The 25,207-nt window shown below is 44.3% G+C and overlaps 1 protein-coding gene across 7 annotated transcripts in view; it reads left to right on the forward strand.

The window, feature by feature from the left end:
• The window catches only part of ANK1 (ankyrin 1), a 114,450-nt gene that overhangs the window by 36,496 nt on the left and 52,747 nt on the right, over positions 1–25,207 (forward strand). For 4 of the 7 annotated variants that reach the window (XM_089538655.1, XM_089538656.1, XM_089538658.1 and 1 more), the window contains exons 2-4: positions 3,723–3,770; positions 14,961–15,062; positions 24,292–24,390. In XM_089538655.1, coding sequence (XP_089394781.1) covers positions 3,723–3,770; positions 14,961–15,062; positions 24,292–24,390 — 249 coding nt within the window. Of the gene's footprint in view, positions 1–3,722; positions 3,771–8,644; positions 8,815–14,960; positions 15,063–24,291; positions 24,391–25,207 lie in introns of those variants that run through there. The other 3 variants (XM_089538657.1, XM_089538662.1, XM_089538660.1) reach the window with 2 other exon arrangements.

Below are 25,207 nucleotides of genomic sequence, written 5' to 3' on the forward strand. Positions count from 1 at the left end.
ATAGCATCTCACAAAGGGTGCCTTCTTGAAGGTTCTTATTTGTAAGTGTGATGTAGTGTTGGATTGGGACTACTGGGTTCAAATTCTCTCTGCGCCATAAAACTCACTGGTTGACTATGGGACAATGTCTCTCCTCCTCGCTCTGCACATCTTACAATCCTTAACTGTCATGGGTCCATCCTGTGGAATTCTGGGATTGGTAAGGTATTCAACCTGGTCTGGGTCAGAAAGGTTGTTCAAACACCATTTCTTTAGTGCAGTTAAACAAATAATCTCACTCATGCGTTCTGGTTTTGTTGTTCACACTGTTTTTCTAATTGGAACCACATCTGTGCACATCTCTGTGAGTTCTGTTGCTCAGCACTGCGAATACAGATGGAGTCAATGATGTAGATGTATTTGAAATGCATTCAAGGCATGCAGAGTTTTATCCCGGTTTAACCTGGGCCTGTTCTCATCAGTTATTTGCACTGCTGACAATGCAAAACTTGGGGGGGGGGGGGGAATGAGATCAATTATCCCGGGTTAAGTGGGGTTTTTGGAAGCCAGCACTCCACCCCAAACTTACTTGAGTGCATTCGAAATGCATGCGAACAGTAAAGATTTGGTCCACATTCTACCGGGAACGACCGGGATTATTTTCACCGTCTGAATTAAACCCAGAGAGATCTGGTGCCTTGAGATCTAGCAGTTCTATGGCTAACTTTCTCTGTAAACCACCATGGATTCAGGTTACAAATGTTGCTGCTCAGCTTCCAGCAATAACTGGAATAACTGGGGAAGGCAATGTTATTTGAAAGAGGACGGCTTTGGCCACCACTGGCTCCATTCAAAATGCCTTAGACTACATCATCCACCACCAACAGCCACTGGGGCCATGCTGGCTGTGGATGATGGGAAGTTATAGTCCCACAGATCTCGAGCAACGTAGGGTTGACTGGGGTATATAAGTACTGCTTATACATCCTTCTGCAGATATAGTGTTGATGTCTGGAGAGGTGGGTCTGTAGTAGGGAGAATAATCAGCAAGAGAGTTCCTTATCTAAGTTATAGGAACCCAAGTTGTAGTTGGGTGGAGGATGTCTCCTGCAGTCGCTGTGGCAGGCTGTTTAGGGCAGATTAAGACTTGGCTGGGTTTCTGGAGGGCTTAAGTTTTTAGCCAAAGTTTAAGCCATTCATGGCATGGAAATATTTTAAAAATAATCCAAAAAGCAAATCTTGATTTTGCTGTTTTATACAAGGGGCATCCATTATGTATAATGGGACTTAAGCATCCACGGAACCAAACCCCAACAGATAACCAAGGTCCTATTGTATCTCACAAAACTATGAATATCAGAATTCCATAGCATTGACCAACGGCAGTTAAAGCATTGTCAAACTGCATTCATTCTGGAATAGAGATGCAACCTGAGTTACTAGTGCATCCCTCTCAGTGCCTCTGTTTAGGGATCTTTTCCCATTTTCTCAGCTTTCTATTAATGATGATGCCTTGAATGCACCCAAATGGGCAACTGTCCTTCCCCTCACAAAAGCTGGACTATGAACTTGCTTGCTTCTGTGAGCAAGCAAACTCTCCAGTCCACTGCATTGGCTCTGCCTTTATGGGAGACTTCATTGCTACAAATACAAGACCATATGGCAGGAGACCATAGGTCTGTAGGATGAACTGAGAGTCCCTTTATATGGCTGGTTGCGGGGCTTGCTGCCCTGCCCTGCAATTACACTGCCCTTAACCCGCCGCGAGTCCAGCTGCTGCTTCTTTTTCAAATCCCAGAATATTGTCCTTTAGGAGGTTGGCTATTTTTAAAGCTCATCTTCCCCACTTTGCTGCCTGAATTGCTTCTGTATTTGTGTCAAACTGCAGCAAGGGAGTTGGTGTTTCTGGAAACGGTTCTCCCTGTGCCATCATCCGGCCTCCATGCCAGTGGCTGCCGCCTGGATCATTTAAAAATTCATTTTTCCTATTAAAGCTGCAAAAAGCTCTCCGGCTGAAGATGAAAAGGCCAGATACAAATATGTCAAGAGGCTTTGGCTGGCAGGGGAGGAGGAGGCAGAAAGGGAGCTGGGGAGAATTGTTGCACTTGCCTTCCCTTTTTTCTGAGAGTCATTTATAAGCTTCTTGGGGCAGAGCATCCATACATCTAGCTGCATGTCTATAGCTCCTCCTGTCTGCTTCTGGTCAGCTTTGCTTCTGTACATTTGCTCCTCTGCAAATTGCTAAAATGCACTAGTATTCCTTTGTCAAATCTAACACTAGGTTTCTTCCTTCCCCCCAAAACACCCTTCAAATAAGAAGTAAACAGCAGTAACTGGGGGACGCTTGCAGGGTAACCTGGGCAGAGAGGAGAGGAAATGACAGCATTAATTTAAGGGAGACCCTCCAGGAAAGAACCTGCAGAGCAGGAAGATGTAACATTTTGGCCGAGGATGGGATGGCTCATTGCAATGCGACACAAGAAGAATTCAGGCCTGAGCTGATGGTGCAGAAACACTGTTTTGCCGTTAGAGGGAAGTGTTGGATTTTCCTGGTCTTAAAAGAAAAATAATTAAATGGATCCGGAATTGAAAAACTGACGTTGGGACCCACTTCTGTACAGAAGTGTACAGAAATGGAAACAGAAATGAGGCACATCACTTCTTTGGACTACAAATCCCCACCGCCACGCCATTGCCGTGGCCAAAAAAGTCATTTTATCCAAACTCTGGATGGATAAAAGACCTGGGAACTACAATTCATGGTTTTCTTGTCTCTGCATAGAGAACAGTATTGAGACTGTATACATATCTTGACTTTTGCTGGGCAGGAGCTGAACAACTTTCAGAGAGAAAGATATTAGAAGAAGCTTTAGGTCCTACGTGGTGCGATGGTTGCTTCAAAAACAGCAGATTTTGGGTGTTGTGTAGCTACTGATAATTATTTAATTTGCTGTTATTATATTTTTACTGCCAAGTATTTCGGGAACCACTTGTGGGAATTTCCGCTTCTGGTGTTAAAATGACTTCTCAGGTCAAACATCTTGACTTGGGAAAAATGTCTCCGCTGTCCAGAATTTTGGGGCTAACTATGGCCAAAAGAAAAGACAGAGATAGTTGAAGCAGATGGTTTTAACTGCTAAGGGTTTTGTCGAGGGGCACAATGTGTGACAAGCCTTTTTAGATGGAAAACCAAGGGCTGAACAGGACACGATGCCTTGTGCCCATTCATACATCACAATAAATCATCATCGGCATTAACCCTGGTTTGTGGCTTTAGCTACAAAGTAGATGGCTAAACCATTCTTGCTAAATAGTCTTTCCCATTTATATCACTTTTTATTTACAGCTCTGTTTCAAGGTGGGCGGCTGAGGAAGCAAGCCATGGACAAGCTGTGGTTGCAAGTTGCAACATGACAACAAACAATGATTTCAGTATGCTAGAATTTGTAAACCAGCAGCAAAGCACATATGTTCTGATAGTGGTTTGTGGCTGGTTAACAAACCATGGTTTGTTAGCACAGGTAGATTCACCCATCACAAACAAAACCAAACAAGGGGTTTCCACCACACACACCATGGCTTGTGTCGAGTGTAAGTGCACTCTTTTATTAGCTCCCTCCTTGCATCACCTTGCACAATGTTACACATGTGTTGTTATGCTATGATGTGACATGTTTCTGTGCTCCTCTCCCTATCCATGCTAGTTTCTATGGCATTCCTGTCCTGTTTGTGTCTTCCTGTAGGTCTCTGGTTGGCTGACTGCTATGGGAACAGAACAGTGGACTAGAGAGGTACCAAGTCCAATTCAGCATGGCTCTTTCTTGTTGTTGTGTCACTGGTTGTTACTGACAAGAGCTGGGAAAAGCGGGGCCAAATCAGCAAGCAGAGCCCAGACTCATCTCTTTTGTAGTCATCCATTGTTGTTATTGCTTCAATTTGTTTCTGACTTATGGCGACCCTAAGGCATTTGCCTGTCATCGGGGTTTCTTGGCAAATTTCTTCAGAGGGGGTTTGCCATGGCCATCCTCTGAGGCTGAGAGTGTGTGACTTGCCGAAGGTCACCCAACGGGTTTCCATAGCCAAGCCGGGATTCGAACCCTGGTCTCCCAGTTTCCAAGTCCAACAGTCAAGCCACTGCACCACGCTGGCTCTCTAGTCAAAGCATAGAGTAAATGAGTGCGCAGTCTAAAGCACTCCAGCCATTGCTGGACTACAGCTCCCATGAGTGCTAGCTGGCATACCCAATGATGGGGGGATGATAGGATATGCATTCTGCAGTTTGTTCCTTGATCAGGGCCGACTCTGCCATTAGACAGAGTGGTGCAGCTTAGCTTTGGTTCCAGGACCCCCTGGACCCCTCCCCCCCGGATGCCAAAATCCCTGGATGCTCAAGTCCCATTATATACAACGGGGTAGTAAAATGGTGGGTGTTTAAAAACAAAATGGCAAAATCAAGATTATATATATATATATATGCCCTGCATGACTCCATGGATGCAAATTTAGGGACCTTCACTTGGGGGTCGGTGACTGGGTAACATTTGCAGCTTTGCCTCGGGCAGCAAAACGTCTTAGGTCAGCCTTTCTATACCTTGCTTTGGGGTCTTAATTGTCTTTGAACTCATTGGCTGTCTCTGTGCTGCAATTCAAAACAGGGGAGGTGGCGTGCGTTGTGAGCGCCGTGCCAAAAAGCATGCTCTGGCTGATAAATGTGTCTGCTTCGAAAAAAAGGGCCGAATTCTCCAGAACCATCCTTTATCATCCAAGCGCAGAGCTTGTTAGGGCTGGGTGGCGTGAAGATATTAAAGGGATGGCATCAGACGGAGCGAAAGAGGAAGCGGGCATGTTGCAAGTCCCTTAATATTTGCAACACGTACAAGTGCTGATAATCCGGTGTCACTGTGGGCCTTTATTGCCTTCCTTATTTCGAAGGTTAGAGCATCATAAGAGGCATTCTCTACTACAAGTCGATTTGGACAGTTTTAATAGGGGATTTGACAAATGAATAGAGAGGAAAGCTATCAGTGGCTTTTGTCAAGATGGCTGTATATCTTTCCTCCTGTGTTGGAGCCTGTTTGCTTCTCTATACCAGGTGCTGTTCCTTTTATCTCCTGGAGGGCTGCATCCGCACTGCAGAAATAATCCACGTTGACACTGTTTTAACGGCCGTGTCTCAGTGCTATGGAAGCCTGGGATTTGTAGTTTTGTGAGACATTTGGCCTTCTCTGTCAGAGAGCTCTGGTGCCACAACAAACTACAGTTTGAAGACTTCTGAGCCATGGCGGTTAAAGTGGTATCAGACTGCATTATTTCTGCAGTGCGGATGCAGTCTTAGTGGGCTTCACATTAGCACTGTGTTCATCACTGTGCAAACAGAGTGCTGGATGAGATGGGCCTTTGGCTGCGGCATGCCTATGGAACGGGTCACAAAAATTTCTAGCATTACAGATATTGAGATACTGAAAGATGTTGACACCTAAGCTCCTCTGTTTGTTGTGCTCGCATTCGATTTATAACATTGCTTGCGCCTTCTCCTTGCATGCCTGAACTGTATTTCCGAACACTCAAATGAAGTTTCAGGTTATTGCAAATGCAACGCTAGAAATTTAGGGACAGAAGGACAATTTCATGGGGCAGTTTTAAAATCCTTCTGGAGGGGAACACCTTCATTTTGCACCCTTCTGGTTCCTACAGAGAGCCAGCCTGGCAGAGTGGTTTGAGTCCCTGCTGAGCCATGAAACCCACTTGGTGACCATGAGCAAGTCACACTCTCTCAGCCTCAGGGGAAGGCAATGGCAAACCTCCTCTGCCACAAATCTTGCCAAGAAAACCCCACGATAGGTTTGCCTGAGTGTCGCTATAAGTTGGAAATGATTTGAAGACACAGAATATATACAGACTGGTTCTTATACCCCCGTCCTTTGGTTTGATCCTGGATGGGTGCTATTAAAAATATTATTTATAACATTACCTTCATGCTATGTGTATATGAAACATAAATGAATTTTGTATTTGGATTTGACTCCCATCTCAAGATATCTCATTAAGTATATGCACATATTCTAAAATCTGAAAAAATCCAAAATTCAAAACACTTCTGGTCCTACAATTTTTGGATAAGGAAGGCTTAACCTGTATATCTTTCCAATTAACGTTACAGTTAGGTTTTTATGGGAAAGGGAGAAAGATAGAGAGGGGGGAAAGTTAAAAAAGAAGGAGAAGAACAAATAGGGAGGGATAGAAAGGTGAGGTTCTTTGTCTTGTGCCATATGATAAGTTCCATTTGTTGGTGATATATTGCTTTATTTCCATATATAGTTCACGGAAGTTTATGCCAAATTGCCCGAAACTTGTCCTCTCTTGTAGTTTAATATAGACCATCTTGTCATGGGTTGCCAGTATGAGAAAGCCCTAGATCCAAGTGTCAATACTTGAAGTGGTCTTGGATTTCAGTGTTACGGGTTTCCTTTGGTGTCGCTTCAGTTGCAGCTCCTGAAGGCTTACTGATTTTTCTGCTGCAGCTTGCAGCTTGGGATGTCTGCACAGGGGAAGGATAGGGGCACAACAAACACACATGCAAACACACAAAGTCCTTCTGGGTCTTAAGGAACAGGGTGGGATTTGGTTACACCAGGCACTGTAGTCTGGCACTAAACAATTATACCACTAAGATTTCACTTTAACTGCCTGTGGATTCCTGGGGTTTGAAGTTTGAGGAGGTACTAAAACTCTCTGGCTGAGAATTGTGCATGCCTTTCCTCAGGGACGTAGCCAGGATTTTAGGAAGGGGTGGTGGTGTCCAGACTAAGTGCCACCATTATAATGGGGCTTGGGTGTGGCGGCGCAGCAGCACGCACCATTCATTTTCTAATGGAAGGGGGGGTCCGGACCCCAAGAACCCCCCCCCCTTGGCTACGTCCCTGCTTTCCTTAAACTGCAAATCCCAGGTTCTCATAGGCTGCACTACAACTGTGTAGAAGATACACAAGAGAAGCAGGTGGCCAAGGAGTCGCCATAAGTCAGAAACAACATGAAGATGCACAACAATAATGACATCTATTTTTTGTTGTATGCAGTGAAGTAGTGTTCAAATCTAATATGAAAAGCTAGTAAATTTCACATGTTTCCAGGCCACAGTCCATATCCTGCAATTGCATCAAATAATACTTTGCCCTCCCACTTTTTCAGCTGTTTTTGAAATGTCCCAGTTTCTCTCTCTTCCTTCTACTTTCCACCTTGGTCCACAGTTAAAGTAATTTGCACTCAATTAAATGAAAATCTCTGAGCTTTTGTGTTCGTCTTCATTAATCACTTTGGTGATCTTGACCACAGTCTGATGTTCTTTGGCGATACGTGTCCCAGTTTTCATCTGCACATTGCTTGAGGATCCATCATATGCCGCTCTGCAGTCTGTTCCCACAGGCATCTGAAAATTAATGTTTCCAGACAATTGAAGAGATATTAAATATAAAATTTAGAATGATATCGGAACTATATTTATGACATGCTTTATGAAATATGAAAGACTAGGGGACTTTGTTCAAAGTCGGGAGCAGGTTGTAGCGTATATAAGTAAACGCTGGGGCATAATGAAAATGTGGGGAATTAAGGATTAATAGAATAATAATGGTAATTATAATCTTTGGTTGTGGTTAGCTGGGTGGCATTAATCCGAGAATATAGGATGGGATTTGTATAAACTATAAGTTGGAGGAAATTTGGTAAACACTAAGCGTTTACCAGTTTGGGGAGGTGAGCATGGAAAAAGCAAATGATTGATCAGGACAGAAGACGAAATGTTAATAGTAGAATACGTATGTTGCGTGCTAATTGATTTTCTTTGTATTTTAAACGATAAAAAAAAGAATATTAGTCCTTCCTTCCTTCCTTCCTTCCTTCCTTCCTTCCTTCCTTCCTTCTTAGGAGCTTAAAGCAGAGTAGATGGTCCGCTCAGGCCCAGCTTTATCCTCACAACAATCCTGTGATGTTGGCTAGGCTGAAAGGGTCATATGTATGACCCAGGGATACACAACAGGCTTTGTGGTTGATGGCAAGTTTGGATAAATAGTGCCCAGACTCTGCCTTTGACCTTCCCGATTGCTTCATCATCTCTCACCCTCAGCCCATCTTACATCAGACCCTTCAATTGGTGCCAGAACCTGGACCTATAATTTTAAAAATGAATTTTGGCACCTGTGCGTGGCCAGAAAGCTTTCCATACTATAATTTCCAGCATACCCAGGGACATAAAATGCTCAAGTGCCTCCATTATAGGTTCGCTGGGGTTTACTAATCTTCCTCTTTAGGGAGTCTGTTGTTGAAAGTGGCATGGCTGTGGCAGACTCCTCTTTGCCAGGAATGGCAAGAATCCTTCATTATGATATTTGTTGACTTGCCATTCCATACATGTCTCCAAATTGCCTTGGACCAGCCCTGTTGGCTGGTGGTGCGAGTGCCAAGCCCTTCTCTGGCCTTGCCGTTCCCTGTGTGGCGCTGGCACCTGCGGCTTTTCCGACCCACAGCCCCCATGGGTTGGCAGCTGGCAGCATGTTGCTGGGAGGCGAGCAGCTATTAAATATCACTGCCTGACATAATGATGGGGAGAGAGGAGGGCTAAAAAGAACATATTCCATTAGCATCTGGCTTGCCCTGCAGTGGCTGCACCGGCGGAGGAAGAGAGCCTGTATTTTTAGACAAGATGCAGCGTAACTTTCTGGCTCACCTAAAGGTGGGGAATAGCTAAGGAAGGGTCGAGAGGGAGAGATCAGACTCAGGTTTCGGCTCAAGCGTGGGACTATGGCAGGGCGACAGGGCAGGTCTGGCCCAGCCACCGCTGTGAGTATATGGCACCACTCTTCCCATTCCTGCAAAATGGTCAGCCCTCTCCACTTTTCCCTTCTGCTTTTGAACCTCCCCTTCTGCCTCTCCTGACAGCTTGGCAGGCCCTTTACGTGGCCCAAATTGGGCAGCGGTGGCATTTCAGTTGCAGTGTTGGAGTGTGCCTATGTTGGTGCGCATGTGTTTTTTGCGTCTCTTATGGGCACGGGGAGCTCACTGGGCCGGCTGCCGATGTGATTTGTGAGTATGTGTTCCAGCACTTGACAGGCTGTGCAGTGCCTTCTCTGATTTTTGACTTGGCAAACAGGCTCCTAAACTGGGGAAGTCCCTTTTGGGGAGCCCTAGTTGTGGAACCGCAGAGGTCAAGGCCAAGAGGAGTCCAGTCCTGCAAAGATGAGTGAGTGAACGCCTGGAAGACCTTGCACATTGCCTGTTTGTGTGCGCTCGGTTTCCTTTTGCATAAGAAATCCACAGCTGTTCCTCCCCCACTCCTATCACAAGTGCATTTTCACCCAACTCATCCTTCATTTTCTCTGCTGTGGGTTGCATGCTGGAGCCTATGGGTGGCCCTATAGTTCATGTGAATTATCATTTGACTGTAGCGCACTGCATGCATTGGGGATCCCCAGGTGGGCCAAGCCTGAACCCTCTTTTTCTAGCTGAGCTTCAATGGCATCCTGCTGTTGCACAAAATGGGAGACATTTCATTCATTGGCTTCACAATCTTCAGGCATCACAGAGAGGCTGAAGGATGACTATGTGGATGTGTCTCCTGTTTTTGTGTTGTGTAGGAGATATTGAGCTGATCTCCTAAGAGCTGGCTGGGAGAAGGATATTCCTAAATGTTGGGCTTTCCTTGGGAGTATGTGTGACAAGGGTCCTTTCCTTTGGGAAAAAGTAATTGGCCCTGGAAACTGGCCCCTTCTTCAGTTTGACCTACCTCGCAGGGTTGTTGTGAGGATCAAGTGGGAAGGAAGAAAGCCCAGGGCACCATCTTGAGTTCTTTGAAGGAAGCAGGATATAAATCTAACTAATAAAATATTATTGATGAGGGTGATTGATGAAATGATAACTAATACTGTGTAAGGAGGCAGGAGGGAAATGTAATAAATTTATATTGGACTGGATGGCCCTTGTGGTCTCTTCCAACTCCATGATTCTATATGTAGAGTTGTTGTTGTTGTTTGCCTTCAAGTCATTTCTGACTTATGGCAACCCTAAGGCACCTATCATGAGTTTTTCTTGGCAAGTTTCTTCAGAGGGGGGTTGTCATTATTGTTGAACTGAGAGTGCAAAAACAGTTTGCACTCAGTTAACTCAGCAGAGGAAGAGAAGTGAAGTCTTGCCTTTCCTAGTAAGCTCAGCAAACCTCTGCAGCTTTTCCTGACTAGTATATCCTTCCTCACTTCATAACTTGGTTGCACTCTGATGTTTTTTGCCCACATGCGTCCAGGTTTCCATCTGTGCAATGTTAGAGGGCATGGGATGTCAGACAGGGAAAGATCTCAAAAAGGTAGAGGAAAATTGGCTTCCGGTCGTATAATTTTGTAAATAAAGATGGCAATGAATTTGTGGGCATAAGAGATGCAGGATAATATGTTCAGGATTGAGTACTGTGCAATTATATTATTAGCTGGTAGAGAGTTTGGGAGATCTGTCGAGGAAAACAGTTAAAATCAGGCGAAAAAGTACACGTAAATGATAGAAGGGGCTCAAAACCAGAGGAACTTGGGAAGTGTAGTGGTATATTTTATTCAAAGATGTAGTGTAAGAATTCAAAGATATAGCCATGTTAGTCTGTAGCATCAGTATGTGCAGAGATCTTGTAGCACCTTTGAGACTCATTGAAAGAAAGAAGTTGGCAGCATGAGCTTTGGTAGACTTCAGTCTTACTTCGTCAGATGCATTTGGTGGAGCGGAAGAACAATATTTTATTGTTCTATTAAAATAGGTTTAAATGACCGGATGGAATTTTGGATACATGAAGCTGGAAAAATTAAAATTAAAATTGAAGGAAATGTTAGAGGGCATGGGATGTCAGACAGTTTCACCTGAGGATGTAAGAAATTGGACCTGGGATCTTCTGTTTGCAAAGCAGAGACTCAGCCACTGAACTGTGACATCTCCTCCCCAGCTTGGAATTGGCACCGGGGCAGTTTTGGAAACAGTCTGGGCAGCATCGAGGTTACGCCAGGTTCCATTCACAACTATTCCTCTGCTCCGGTGTGTTGCCAGCTTGTTTTCCCTGAGCCTCCTCTCCCTTCTCCTGGACCCAGGGGCCTCCTCCTCTTATCCCAGCCGAGGGTCCTCCTTGCGCAGGAAGTGCAGAGTTATTTATAACCAGAGCGTCTCTTTCTCAGGCACCTGCCTGCTCCACTTTCATTTTGAAAAGTGTATCTGGGGAGGCGGATTTGGGAAAGAGTTGAAGGAGGGGGGTTTCCATTCCTGAAGGCTTAGGCAAGACTCCCGATCTGGTCTGTTTGGCTTGGGCCAGAGACCTGACCCAAGTCAGTTTCCAAAGCTAAATACCAGCTGTCCTGGACCACGAGGTCCTTGCCCATGACTGGAGGCATTGGGAAAGGGTTGGTTGTATGATGCAAATTTAGACAAAGAAGACCATGGCGCTTCAAAAGTTTGCAACGTGTATTTTGGGCATTTTGGCTGGCAAGAAAAGTATCACTGTTTTGCAGATTTTTTTAGTTGAAAGGTGTTAGAAAAGGGGCATCATCCCTCTCTTTGGCTTGAGCATCTGTTTGTTTTGTCCCAGTGATGCCTCCTGTCAAAACAATAAAGGAGGTAAAAAACATGGAGTGCAACAGACAACCCTTCTTTTAAATCTTATTCTGAGGAATAGTCTCTGTGTATTTGTGCACCTTTAAGTCGCCTGTCCATGAATTTCATAGGATTTTCCTAGATGAGGAATAATCAGAGGTGATTTTTCCAGTTTCTTCCTCTGAAATACAGCCTTACAGCACCAGGTATTATTTGGTGGGCTCCTATCCAAGTCCTAACCAAGGCTGCCCCTGCTTAGCTTCCATAATCAGATGGGAGCTGGTGCCTTTAGGGTATTTAGGAAGGCTGGAATAATCAATCTCTTCCTTAAAAAGTGGCATGTGCAACAAAACATCTTTTAAAGTCCATTGTGAGGAATAACTATTGCCTGTTTAGAATAAGTGGGCGATTCAACAGATTGCCATGTGCAAATGAGCAGGCAAAGCTGTCTTAGTTGTTTTGCTGTCTTGAGTCAAAAGGCAAGCTCATTCCCCCGCCTCACTACAGTTCACACACACACACACACACACACACACACACACATAAAAACCTGATTGGGATGGCTATTTATCTGATTTCAACACTGTCAGTGGAATAGGGTCCCCCTCACCACCTGAAATGGCGGTTTCATTTAGGGAGGGCAATAATGCAAGGAAAGCAATAATGGATAAAGTTGATTGAAATATTGCAGTTTGCATGTTGATGTCAGAACCCAAGCTTGAAATTTTCCGTTTAGCTTTTGCAGTCAAAACTTGACACTGGGAATTGGCAAGCGCTGGAGTCCTGTCACTTGTTGGAGAGGATGTTTTTCCTGATCGTTTGACTGAATGCATGAAATACATTTTGAGAAATGCACCAGATGCTGCCTTTGCATTGACTGTCAAAGGCAGGGGCCATTTGGCAGGGTGAGGCGGCCGCCTCAGGCAGCTGATTTGGGACATTCCAAAAGAGTGGCAGTTATTTAATTTATTACGATTGGATTTTTTGCTGTCTGGTAGAAGGAGAGGAAGTTGTGTGATTTTCTGTCTTGGGTGCCAAAGTGGCATTGTACCTATACACCTTGGCTTTGCAACATGGGGAAACACCATTTGCTGCTCTATCTCAGGCAGCAAAATTTGGAGGCAGCCCCAGTGGAATGCTGATCGTCAGCGCAAGCGGTCTAATGCCTAGTGCCTATGTTGAAAATTCAGTATAGATTCACATTCTTAGAATACTTTGCAAATATTCGTCATCAGTTTTTCTGTAAAACCTTTAAAAAGCCCACAGACCACTCTAAACACACTCAGATTTGTCTGGTTCCAGAACCTAAGAAGGGTCAGAAGTGGTTTGTACTGGGATGGAAGACCACCATGAAACACCAAAGCTCTCCAGGTAGCAATAGGAAAGACTTCTGCCTAAAACCCTAAAGAGATGCTGCTGCCAGTCAACATTCACAGTACCAGGTTACCCTGCATTAATAGACCCATACTTTCCAAGACAAGGGAAGTAATAGCCCCACTGTATTCTGCACTAGTCATTTGGAGCACTGTGTTCAGTTCTGCCCGCCTTGTTTTAAGAAGGATATATGGTGTAATGGTTTGAGTGTTGGACTAGGACTCTGAGGACCAGGGTTCGAATTCTGGCTGAGACATGTCAACCCACTGGGTGACTTTGGGCAAATCGCACTCTCTCAGCCTCAGCGGATGGCAGTGGAAAACCTCTGAACAAATCTTGCCAAGGAAACCCCATGATAGCTTCGCCTTAGGATCGCCATAAGCTGGAAACAACTTGAAGGCACAAAACAGCAACAATAACATATACAAACTGGAGCAGGTTCAGAGAGGGGCAACAAGGATGACCAGAGGTATGGAGAACACAGTTCTCCTTTAGAGCAAGGCATTCTTTTGGGGGAGGGATGTGCGGTTTGCGTAGCTTTCTACTTTTCAACTACCAAAATTTGTAAAGGTATGGCAGTAGGGTGCAGCATGAAACATGAAGCATTACAAAAGGAAATAATGGACTCCTGGAACTGTTGAATTTGCCCACAAATGATCTAGAGAGATCTAGAAAAATCATTCACGGGCGTACATGTGATTGATTAAAGAATATCTAGAAATATCATTTCTAGACATTCTTTAATCACATGTACGTCCATGTATGCAAACTCAAGACACCCCACTCTTCCTTCCCCACTTTCATGACATGAGTTAGCAGGTAATACTACCTGTCTCTCTGGCAGCCTGTAGTCAAGAAGTATTGAGCTGAGAAGCCCCAGTGGACATCATAATGCTTTATTCTTTCCATCAACTGCAGAAATAGTACAATAGAAAGGAAAACAGAAGGTTAGGTAGATGGGTCAATCGATATTTTGTAAGTGAATATAGTAAGTGAATTCTCTGCTTTTCAGGCTGCATCCCTGCAAATGTGGAGGACTGTGGAGGGCCAGCCCTAGAATTAGGAAGGGATGCTAATTTCAGAAAGCAAGTTTTGGATGGCATGAAAGTGGACCAAATCATTACAGTTACCGAACTGGGGATTATTGTATAATGGGCAAATTCATATTGGTGCAAGGGATCCCACAGTTGGACCCCCAAATGCAGTGTCAGTCAGTCTAGTGGGTACAGAACCAATGTTGCAGTAAAAGCTTCCAGGTTGGCTTTAATGTCTTGAATTGTCTTTAAACTGGGACATTTTAAAAGCAGCTGAAAAAGTGGGATGACAGAGGATTAATTGGGACTGTCCCAGCCAAATTGGGACAGTTAGCGGTTATACATGTGTGGTGGGTAGTAATTCTATGTGAGGAGTAAAGACACGCAATGGCTAAAGAAACAAACTAAGGCTTTAGTGTAAGAATTCTGTTAAAGATAGGAGAGCTCTTTAAGGATGCTAAACTAACACAGGACTAAGCTAGTTTAGTTGAAGTGAGAGAATAAGGGGATGGGAAGAGAGGAGGTGGAAGGGTCTCCGGGAGCATCAATTTACTCCCAAAAAGCATATCCAGGGGAAATGTAGCAAAGTACAATAACATCCCAAATCCACAAAACAGTGATACCTTTATTGTCCAACCAAAATGCACAAAATACCTGCTGCAAGCTTTCAAAGCTCCATTGGTTTCTTCATCAGGCAAAGGTGTTAAAAATCATACAGGAGGGAAAATAAATTATGACAATGTTAGTCACAAGCCAGCATTAAGATGTTGCTGCTCTCAGTTCAAGTGTCCAGAAAGCTTGGGAGGAGGCTTTGGGCCGTTGGGAACTACTTGGTTGTATCAGTGCTGTTTTCTTTAGGATGTCTTTAACTTTTTAAGGTTCTGAGTGCTCTTGCTTTTCCAAGAAGAACTAGATAAGGATAGCATGATCCAATTGTTGATCCTTTTTGCTTCTCTCTCCAAGGCCGATGCCGCAACAAGCTTCCTTCGGGCAGCGCGATCTGGGAACCTGGACAAGGCTCTGGACCACTTGAGGAACGGAGTGGATATTAACACCTGCAACCAGGTAGGCTCTTGAACTCTTTACTGGTGGCCCCGCATTCTCCATTCGACACTTTTTGGGATGATTTGGACTGAGCCGTTCACAGATCTTCATCTGCCCCTGAAATGCAGTTAGGTTTGACACTTGGAACTATACGCTTCTCCAGCTGATGTGGTCCGAGATGCTGAAGGGAGACACAGTACTAGAGCACCCACCCCTCTCTCTTTTGGTCTCCTGGGATTTCTTCCTTGGTGTGTTTAGAACATGATAGAAGTCCTTCCACCAAGTGGAATCTTTTTGTTTTTAGTATACATTTGTGAAGGGGAAAAAAATTGGTATATACTGTGGTCTAGTGGTCTAAAGTGTTGGACTAGGACTCTGAGAGACCAAGGTTTGAATCCCCATTCAGCCATGGAACCCTTCTAGCTGACCTTGCACAAGTCATATCCTCTCAGCCTTAGAGGAAAGCCATGGCAAAACTCCTCTGAAGGCAGGAATACTGGGCTACTTGGAGTGTTGTTCTCGTCCAGCAGGGCTATTCTTCTGAACCAACACAATCCATTGGCGGAGCATCTCATTCTCAGTGATGGAGTGGTAAATTCTGAAGTGCAAACACTTATCGTGTGTAGCCACAGAAAGGCAGACAATTGCATTGGTGTGTTCGATCTGAATTTTTTTTTTTGGGGGGGGGGGAGTTCTAAAAGTTTTCCTCTTTACTAGAAGCAGGTCTTTAGGGAATAAATAGGTCTTAATAGCTGATTGAGAGCCAAGCCACTCTAACATACTCTCCGTTATAACAGAGGAACTCATGTCAGTATATTGGTGTTGCTGAGAATATTCATCTCTGACCGTTACTCTGGGGATTTAAGCTAAGCTGAAAATGAATGGTAGCCTGTGCTGGGTGGCACAGGCCACTATCATCCCATTTAATAAGTCCTAATTCTTCACACTGCAAGACCTTAGCTTACACTTTATAAACCACTTAGGGAGTGCTTAAGTGCGCTGATAAGCGGTATAGAAATATACTTGCTATTGTGATTGCTGGCTCTGTTACACCTCTGTTTATTTCTCCCACAACTGCTGTGAAGTTGTGTCCTCCAAAGCAACTTTTCCAGTATCTATTGAGAGTTTTTCCTTTGCATGTCATGTCTCTGCAAGGTTTAGCTGTCAATTTGTGGATAAGCTGTCAGTTTGTGGATGTGCTTAGCTCTTGTTGTTTATATAGTGCTGCTCTATGTTCATGTTCTCTTAAAAATGAGAGAACAGAACCCTACCCCAAGGTGGTCTGCAATCTAAAAAAGACTGCAATATTAAACCTTAGTGGGGGTACAACTTCAGGGAAGTTACTTTTTTTATTGTAACCCCCAGAAGATGCATGACTATGCATGACTGAGGCCTTCTGGGGGATGTATTACAAAAAAGTAACCTCCCAAGTAAATCTCTTATTCTATTCCAGAGACACCTCTCCCCTGCACTGTCTTTCTCTCAAGCTTAAAATATTCTGCACGAGGTTTTTCCTCTGGCCAGCCAAGCTGGAGTCCCTCCTTGAAGGATGAAAACAGGACAGAGCCAGTGTCCTTGTGAAATCCATTTGGTATTCACTGCTTGCGCTCCAAGGCAAGGAGGGGAAATGCCTGCAGCTGTCTGACAGTGACTCACCTGGCTCATCCGGATGCGCTCCCATGGCAGCACCGAACAATGGAGCCACTCCATCGGTCTGCTTAGATCTGCAGAAGAAAGGGTTTGCATGGAGAGTGGCTCCCTGGCATTCCCTCCATGTCTTCACCCAGGAGACTTGTCTGGTGAACTCTCAGATCCTGGAACAGGCCTCTCGGCACTCACTTCCAAGGGTTCAGAAGCAGAGCTCTGAGATGGCAGCCAGAATTCACAATTACAGTTTTGCATGACGAACCCAGAGTTACGCATTCTTGACTGCTTGGCATACATGATCCCTAGGTACAGTGGGCCCTTGGTATCTGCTGGGGTTTATACCAGAATCCATGGATGCTTAAGCCCCATTATATACAATGGTATAGTTAAGTGGTGTCCCTTGTGAAAAATGGCAAAGTCAAGATTTGCTTTTTGGAATTTATATGTTTTTAAAATATTTTCAAGCTGTAGATGCTTGAATTGGTGGATTTAAAGTCTATGGATATGACGGGCTGACTGTATTTTCAACCCGTGGATGGTTGGATGCATGGATAAAGATAACTGACTGTATTCACTAGTATAGGGAATATATAGGGACAGTGAAAGTTCCCCAGTCCTGCTTTACCAGGCATCAACCATTGCAAGCAACAAGACTCTGTTCTCCTGTCAATCAGAATGCAGCTGAAAGACTTTCCCACCCTTCTGCAAGTGATCTGGTATGAAGGTGAAACGTGACAGGGATCTTGCTTTTGGCTGTTGCATGGAGATTACTTGGAGTAGAGGAGGTGGAAGCATCAGTCTGTTACATAGATGTCAACAGGAGAACTGACTCCTGTTGCTCACAACTGCTGCTGCCCAGTAAATGTGGACTGGGGGCAGTTAGGCTGGGAGACACTAACTAGGTAGTAGATGATCTAGACCTTTAGGTATTATTTTTGGACAAGAACTGCCCACTGTATGGTTGCCAGGTTTCCTACAGAGCAGTACAGGATGGATTCCTCTTGCTTGCCAGACCAGCTCAAGACACGGCACATGGGGCAGGCCTATGGAAGCAGATCCGCCAACATTTTGCTGATGAAAACTGGAACACATATATGGCCAAGCAACATCAGTGCATGGTCAAGATCAAGAAACTGGCATAATGCTTCTGAACTTTGTCAATTTAAGAACATATCAAGGCCACAGATCGAGACTGGTTTCATTGGGAAGTGAGACTGGAATGATGGAATTCATAGTTTGTTGTGGCATGAGCTCTCTGACAAACCCCAGAATTCCATAGGAATGAGCCATGGCAGTTAAAGTGGTGTCAAACCTTGACTTAGGTGGAGAGGTTTGCTCTGTTGACTCAGGCAGCAAAATGTCTTGAGTCATCTTTACTCACAATGCTGCCTGAAGCAGGTTATTTCAGGATGCCTGGGAAAACATGACCCTGGTCAAAAAGTACAGCAAGCAACAGTCCTGTCTGCATCTGTTTTCAGGATCAAACCTCTTTGGACAGCTGTGTCCCCAAGTGCCTTTTGGGAGGAAAAAAAATGCAAACTTCAGCTAGGTTCCAGCTAGTTCACAAAGACATTTTCTTATAGAGAAAGAGAAATAAAATGTGTCTTCCCCAAAACGGATGACATTTGGTTAGGAACAGCTCCTGTGTCACCAAAGGAGCCCAAGGTCCCAGAGATAAGGTCAAGGAGAATGGTAAAACCTACGGAGGTCAGAAGCAGGTTAATCAAATATCAGCCTTGTGAATTTCTAACAGTCTCCCAAGCAGATTCACAGAAGCAATGATCCTTCAAGGATCCTTTACTCTCCAGTATTTCATGGATGAAAACTGGGAAATGCATGGCCAAGCAACACCAGAATGTGGCCAAAATGGCAAAGGTTATGAATGAAGAAGAACGCACAAGCTAGGCAAGACTGCAGCAGTTTGTACATGCCTGAGCCTATTGGGAAGGGTGAAATTCTTCTCTTCCTCCCACTGCTGAATTAACTGAATGCAAACTGATTTTGCAGTGTTAACTCTCAGCTTTATCACATTATTAAACATACCCAGCAGACAAAGACACATGCTGGTTTTTTTTTTTTCCTTCTCCTTCCGCATGACTCTCGCTCTCTTGAGGTTGTAAAAGCCTGGGAGAGCATTGTCAAAGTGTCATTTTGACCAAACAGATTATTTCAGCTTGGCAAACAGGACACTTCTATGACCCTCTCTCATGGTTTTACAACCATAAGACGGAGGGAGAAAAAACAAACAGCTCACACCTTTTCATTTGACTGCCAGGTTTGTTTAATAAAGCTCTAAGGCTTTCTGTGTGCAGCAACTGAGGACCAAAGAGGGAAGTGGGACATGAACAGAGAAACCAGGACGTTTTAAAAGCTGTTGGGAAAATGGGATGAAAGAGGAATAATCCAGACTCTCCCTGCCAAATCTGGACAGTTGGAGCATATGAGATCTGGCCCTTGGTTTGGGAGGCAGCTGCTGCTCCTTCTTAATTGGGAAATGTTGCTCATTATAGGAAAGCGCTGGTCTCATCCATGCTCCCTCTCTCAGTCCGCTGCCCCCAAAAGCAAAGGAAGAAGAGGCCTTGTGGCAATGGAGCTACAGCAGCAGTCCTCCAGCTCCTGGGCGCATTTCCTTCCCCCTGACTGATCAGAAATAAATAGTTATTCAAGGTGCCCCGCTTTCTGGTCTCTCATAGCTCAATGGGACAGAAGAAAGACAGTGCAGAGGGGAGAGATTTAATTGGGTTGCATTTCTCTCTGGTGCACTTTGAGATGTGGACATTGTCTCAGCTGTATGTCATCTGACAGGCCTTACACGCTTCCTTTCCCATTGAGTTTTTGTATGCCATTCACCGTAGGTGAGAAAGAGCAGAGAGAGAGGAGGGAATAAAGGTTGCTTTGCTTTGAAAGCACTGCTGGCGTGATACCTTTCTCAGGCTGAAATGTCTCTGCGTGAAAAGAAGATGCAACACAGAGAACTGACTGAATGGGAGCTTTTGCAAGGGGAGCCGGGTTAATCTTCATTACTGAACTTATTAAAGCAAATACAGTTGCACTTTAAAAAAAAGGCTCACTGGAACGCCTTTGAAAGAAAGAGCATGAGCTTTCAAAGTAGTTAATTGCCTCCCTAATTGGAAAATTACAATTCCAGAAGCTGCAGCAGCAGCAGCAGCAGCAGTTATAGAGAAGCACTCGCATTTCAGCAAAGTGCTTGGGTATGTCAGTGCAATCCTAGTTTGTTTGGTTTTTTGGGGGGTGGATTGGGGAGGCCCTGCTTAACCATGGATGGATATGGTTTAAATAGATGCAGTGGGAGGGAATGCACCAACCACAGCTTTTTTGTCCACCATTTTATCAGTTTCTATGTGTGGAGGATGGCAGTCTGAAGAGGAGTTCTCTTAGCCTTAGAGGAAGACAGTGGCAAACCTCCTTTGAATAAACCTTGCGGAGGAAACTCTGTAATAGGTTCATCATACTTGAAGACACACAACAACAACAAAGCTAAAACATGACAAAACAATCACCAAATGCATCTGAGAAGGTAGACTGAAGTCTACAAAAGCTCATGCTGCCAACGTCTTTCTTGCAGTTAGTCTCAAAGGTGCTACAAGACCTCTCTGCAATACTGATAAACAAGTGTTACTGTTAACGCACTACAGTCGGACCCATGAATCCAACTATCTGTGGCTTGAAAATATTCCCAAAAAATATAAATCCCAAAAGGCAAAACTTGATTTTGCTATTTTTTTTAATGAGGGACATTTTAGTCTGCCATTGTATTTAATGGGAGTTGAACATCCATGGATTTTGGTATCCGCAGGAAATCCTGGAACCAAAGCCCGGTGGATGCCAAGGGCCAACTCTTTTAGTCCTTAATGGTGAGATCAGACATATGCTGGGACCCCAAGGTTCATTTTGGGTTCATAACAGCACTACTATTTTGTGAAGTCAAAGACTTTCATGGCCAGTTTTTTGTGGGGTTTTCAGGCTATGTGGCCATCTTCTAAAAGAGTCTTGCTAGCATCTGTGGCTGGCAACTTCAGATAATGCTTCTCTGAAGCCACAGATGCTGGCGAATTGTCAGGAATAAACTGTTCTAGAACATGGCCACATAGCCCCCAAACCCCACAAAAACCTAAGCACTACTATTTGTTTAAACCACCACAAAGGCATCATGAGGGTCCTTTGAGTTTGTAAGTATTATCTTTTTTGGACTAGAGCTTCCTAAATGTCAACCAATAGAGGATTGGGATAGTTGTGGTCCAAAAACGGTTACTTCTCCAAACTCCTAGAGTTTTCCCTTGGCATGCCCTGCCTCTGCAAGGTGTTGGTTTGTGGGTTTGCTTTGTTTATACAATACCTCTTGGGTACAAGGGCCTTTGTTACAAAATCAAGACAACAGATCCCTGCCCTAAGGCATTTACAATCTGAAATGGCACATAAGGGAAAGAACACTGGAAGAAGGAGAATAATAAATAAAGGGGAGACTTATTTTTGTAGTAGTAAAACTATCAGGCCTAGGTTTCACAGGAAAGGGTATGCCTGAGCCCCCAGAACATAGGGATGTTTAGGTCTCTACTCCGAAATCTCACATGTTTTAGCTTCAGTGACTCGCTTTGGTTCTGGGATATGAAATTGCTTTAATTTCTAAGGGTTATGATGGGTCTGAACACAGCTTCTTTCCAAGAGGGAGCCAAAGGGAGTTGTCATAGCTTGCTCAGCACAGCAACGGAGAGCTAGCAAAAGCCCTGTAGGTTTCAATTGATCGATCTGTTCCCGTACACAGCCTGCGGCTTTCCAGTTGCATTAGGCGCTCTTCCAGAATATTTCATTTGCTCCTTGGCTTGAAAGGACGGTGGTTGCTCCACCTAATAGGGCCAGGCCCCCGTGTCCTTATTGCTCCTATGTTCAGCACATCATCACGGTAAGCTTCACATTAATGTCTTCTGAGGCCCTCTTAGGAGATGGATTGTTTACTTGCCTCTCTATAATGAGCTTGGAGCTAAAGTAGCAACCCAGATCTTTGCAAGCGAAAACTCCACTTGCTCTCTAGAAAAAAGAAAGTGGCTTCCTAAGCTTTCTTAGATCAGGTCAGTCTGGTTTAGTACTGGCGTGAGGTTGGGGATATGGAGAGGATTAACTGAGCCAGAAAGGTTGCTTGGGATGCCCTTTATTGTAGTGGCAAAGCAAACCATGTGTATATTTTAAAACATCCAGAGGTAGCCATATAACAAATCCAGTAACACCAAAAAAATCTACCAAGCAGTGATACTTTTATTGGGCCAACCAAAATGCACAATATACATGTTGCAAACTTTTGAAGACTATTTCAAGACTATTTCTACCTTACTAGTCATGTTGGCTGAGTCCTATAAAGCTCGCCTAGCAGCCATTCTTGCGGGTGATGTTTCATTGTATTTTTGCAGCCGTAAGGGCTAGAAATAAGAACAACAAATAAAAAAGCTGCTGATCTCAGAAGTCAGAGTTGGATAAGACTTTTATTGGGATTGCTAAAATATCACACAAGTGTCACAAGCTTTGAGTCCTCAAAACTCTTGATAGCTAGATAGTACAGCAGTTACAAAGAGCACCCAGACGGAGCAGCATTGAACTAAGGGTGCATCTACACTGTACAAATAATGCCGTTTGATGCTACTTTCAGTGCTGTAGTACCATCCTGTGGAATCCTGGGATTTGTCATTTTACAAGGTCTTTAGCCTTCTCTCCCAAAGAGTGCTGGTGTCTCACCAGACTGCAAATCCCAGGATTTTGCAGGACAAGCTGCATTATTTCTCCAGTGTAGAAGCACCCTAAGATTCTGGGAGTCTGAGGTTCATATCCATGATCAGCCATGTTGACCCACTGGGTGACCTTGCACAAGTCACACTCTCTCAGCTTTAGAGGAAGGCAATAGCAAACCTCCTCTGAGGAAATCTAGCCAAGAGAGTCCTATGATAGAGTTGTCATACGTCGGAGCTGGCTTGAAGGCACGTGACATTGGCAAACGGTTGTATGGGAATGGGAGAAGCAGCAAAGAGTGAAAACATATGGCTTTGTGTAATGGCTATTGTGTGTCTGCGTCTGGAGTGACTGAATTCAGCAGCATACACACAACCCTGTTTCATGTAGATTGTAGATGAGCCCTGAAAGTTGTTGAAAATGGCTTCTGGAATGAGAGATGCTTGTGCTGAAGAGGAGACAATAAAGGAAAAGTTATGCAAGGTTTGGGGCTGGAGGTATGGTTTGTGTTTACATCAGATTGTGCATCATACCCTGCAACCTGCATGAGAATGACCACCTACCAGTCGTGGGAAGTTCTGGAATTTGCTCTGTGAAGACCTGGTTGCCTTTGTACCATCCTCCCATGATCACATCTTTGTCTTTTCCATCCTGGGGAATATCACACTTGTGGTCAAGGTCCAACCTCACGTGTCCTGTATGAGATAAAAGAGGGATGCGTGTGGTCAGACCTGGCCCACAAGCCCTGTATTCTCGCACACAGTCGATTGAGGCCTCTTGCATACCATCCGGTCATCACCGTCGTCATCTTCACCAGCTTTGGTTCCATCCATCTCCTCCTCCTCTTCCTCACCACCGTCAGAGATCACGCATTTGCATCTTCCATCTGTCATACGCCACTTCAGATGCTCAACAATAGAGAAAGAAAAAACCTGCAATTAGTTTTGGATGCCCATGTCTGGCTGAAAGGAAACAAGAAATGTTTGTGTGTGAATAAGAATATAGAGCACTTGTGGTTGCTTTCTGGAGGTGGGGGGACTGCTTCAGTGCTGTAAGATTGCATAGGTGTTTGGGGATCATTTGGGACAAATAGACATGTAGGCAAAGTTGTTTGAAACTGATATGAACATTAACTCTGCTCTGCAACTATGGCTCATACTTGCTGCTGTTATGTGCCATCCATTAAGCTTTGAATTATGGCAACCCTATGGATGAGAAATCTCCAAAATCTCCTGCCATCAACATGCCTTGCGCTCCCAGGATTGTGGCTAGAGTTTTTAGATACTACTGAGAGTTCAGGCTTGATCCACAGTGATGCTTGGTCATTGGATTTTGTTACTGTATGCCTTCAAGTCAATTCTGAATACTGTACAAAATCATTTAGAAATCTCAGCATGTGGGATATTTGTTTTTCTTTGTTCTAGATTACAGTACCAAGTCATGGGTGATTCTTTGCACTAAACTCAGCCACAGCATTCCCCATCTGTAAAATGGGCAAATGTGCCTGTATTATTGTTGTCACATTCCTTCAAGTTGTTTTGGACTTATGGCAATTTTCTTGGCAATATTTGTTTGGGGGGGGGGTGCTTTTGCCTTCCTCTGAGGGCGAGAGAGTGTGACTTCCCCAAGGTGGTTTTCCATGGCTGGCATCTGTGGCTGGCATCTTCAGAGAATGCTGGCATGGAAGAGAGTTGGATGTATATGGGTATATACATACATACATACATACATACATACATACATACTGTTGGTTGAGAGGAGGTGATTCAAATGTTAATCTGTGTATTGTTCTGTGGCTGAATGGCAAGGCCCACAGGTTGTCCTGTAGTCACTAACCATGATCTAATGTATCCTCTCCTTTTTCTAGAATGGCTTAAATGCTTTGCACCTGGCCTCCAAGGAGGGCCATGTCAAGATGGTAGCTGAGCTGCTGCACAAGGAGATTGTCCTGGAGACCACCACGAAGGTAAGGATCCCATGCACCTGAAACAGGAATGCTATCTTTTTGCTGAACATAAAACCCCCCAAAAATAACGACCACAGAGAATTTCCACAAATTCAACTTAGACAATGAGGAAATAGGAATAGTAAAAGAATTCTCATACCTGGGGTCAGATATTGATCGGAGCGGGGACTGCAGTCAAGAAATCATAAGAAGACTAAGAATGGGGAGGGCGGCTATGAGAGAACTAGAAAATACCCTAAAATGTAAAGACATACAACTGACCACCAATGTTAGAATTGTATAAGCCATTGTATTCCCTATTACTATGTGTGGATGTGTGATCTGGACAGTTAACAAAGTGTAGAAGAAGAAAATTAATTCATTTGAGATGTGAAGCTGGAGAAGAGTGCTGAGGTTACCATGGACAGCCAAGAAGTAAAATGCATCCAAGAGCAGATCAAGCCAGAAATCTTTCTGGAAACCAAGATGACTAGACTGAGGCTGTCGTACTTTGGCCACATCATGAGAAGGCATGAATCATTGGAAAAAACAATAATGCTAGGAAAGGTGGAGGGAAGCAGAAAGAGAGGAAGGCCACATACTAGATGGATGGACTCTATTAAGGAGGCCCAGGTATCAATTTGCAGGACCTGAACAGAGCAATGGAGCATAGGGAGTCGCAATGGGTTGAGATTGATTCGAAGGTGGATAACAACAACAACAACAAAATCTAATATTGTACCAAGGGAGAGGGGCAAACAGCTGAAACGTAGGACGTGTCCTAGAAAAGAATGGTAATTGTGACTGCCTTGCTTACAGTCACTATTAAACACTGCTG

The sequence above is a fragment of the Sceloporus occidentalis genome, unplaced genomic scaffold, assembly GCF_023333645.1.
Source record: "Sceloporus occidentalis isolate IW3139 unplaced genomic scaffold, rSceOcc1.0.p SCAF_9, whole genome shotgun sequence".
NCBI classification, from domain to species: domain Eukaryota; kingdom Metazoa; phylum Chordata; class Lepidosauria; order Squamata; family Phrynosomatidae; genus Sceloporus; species Sceloporus occidentalis.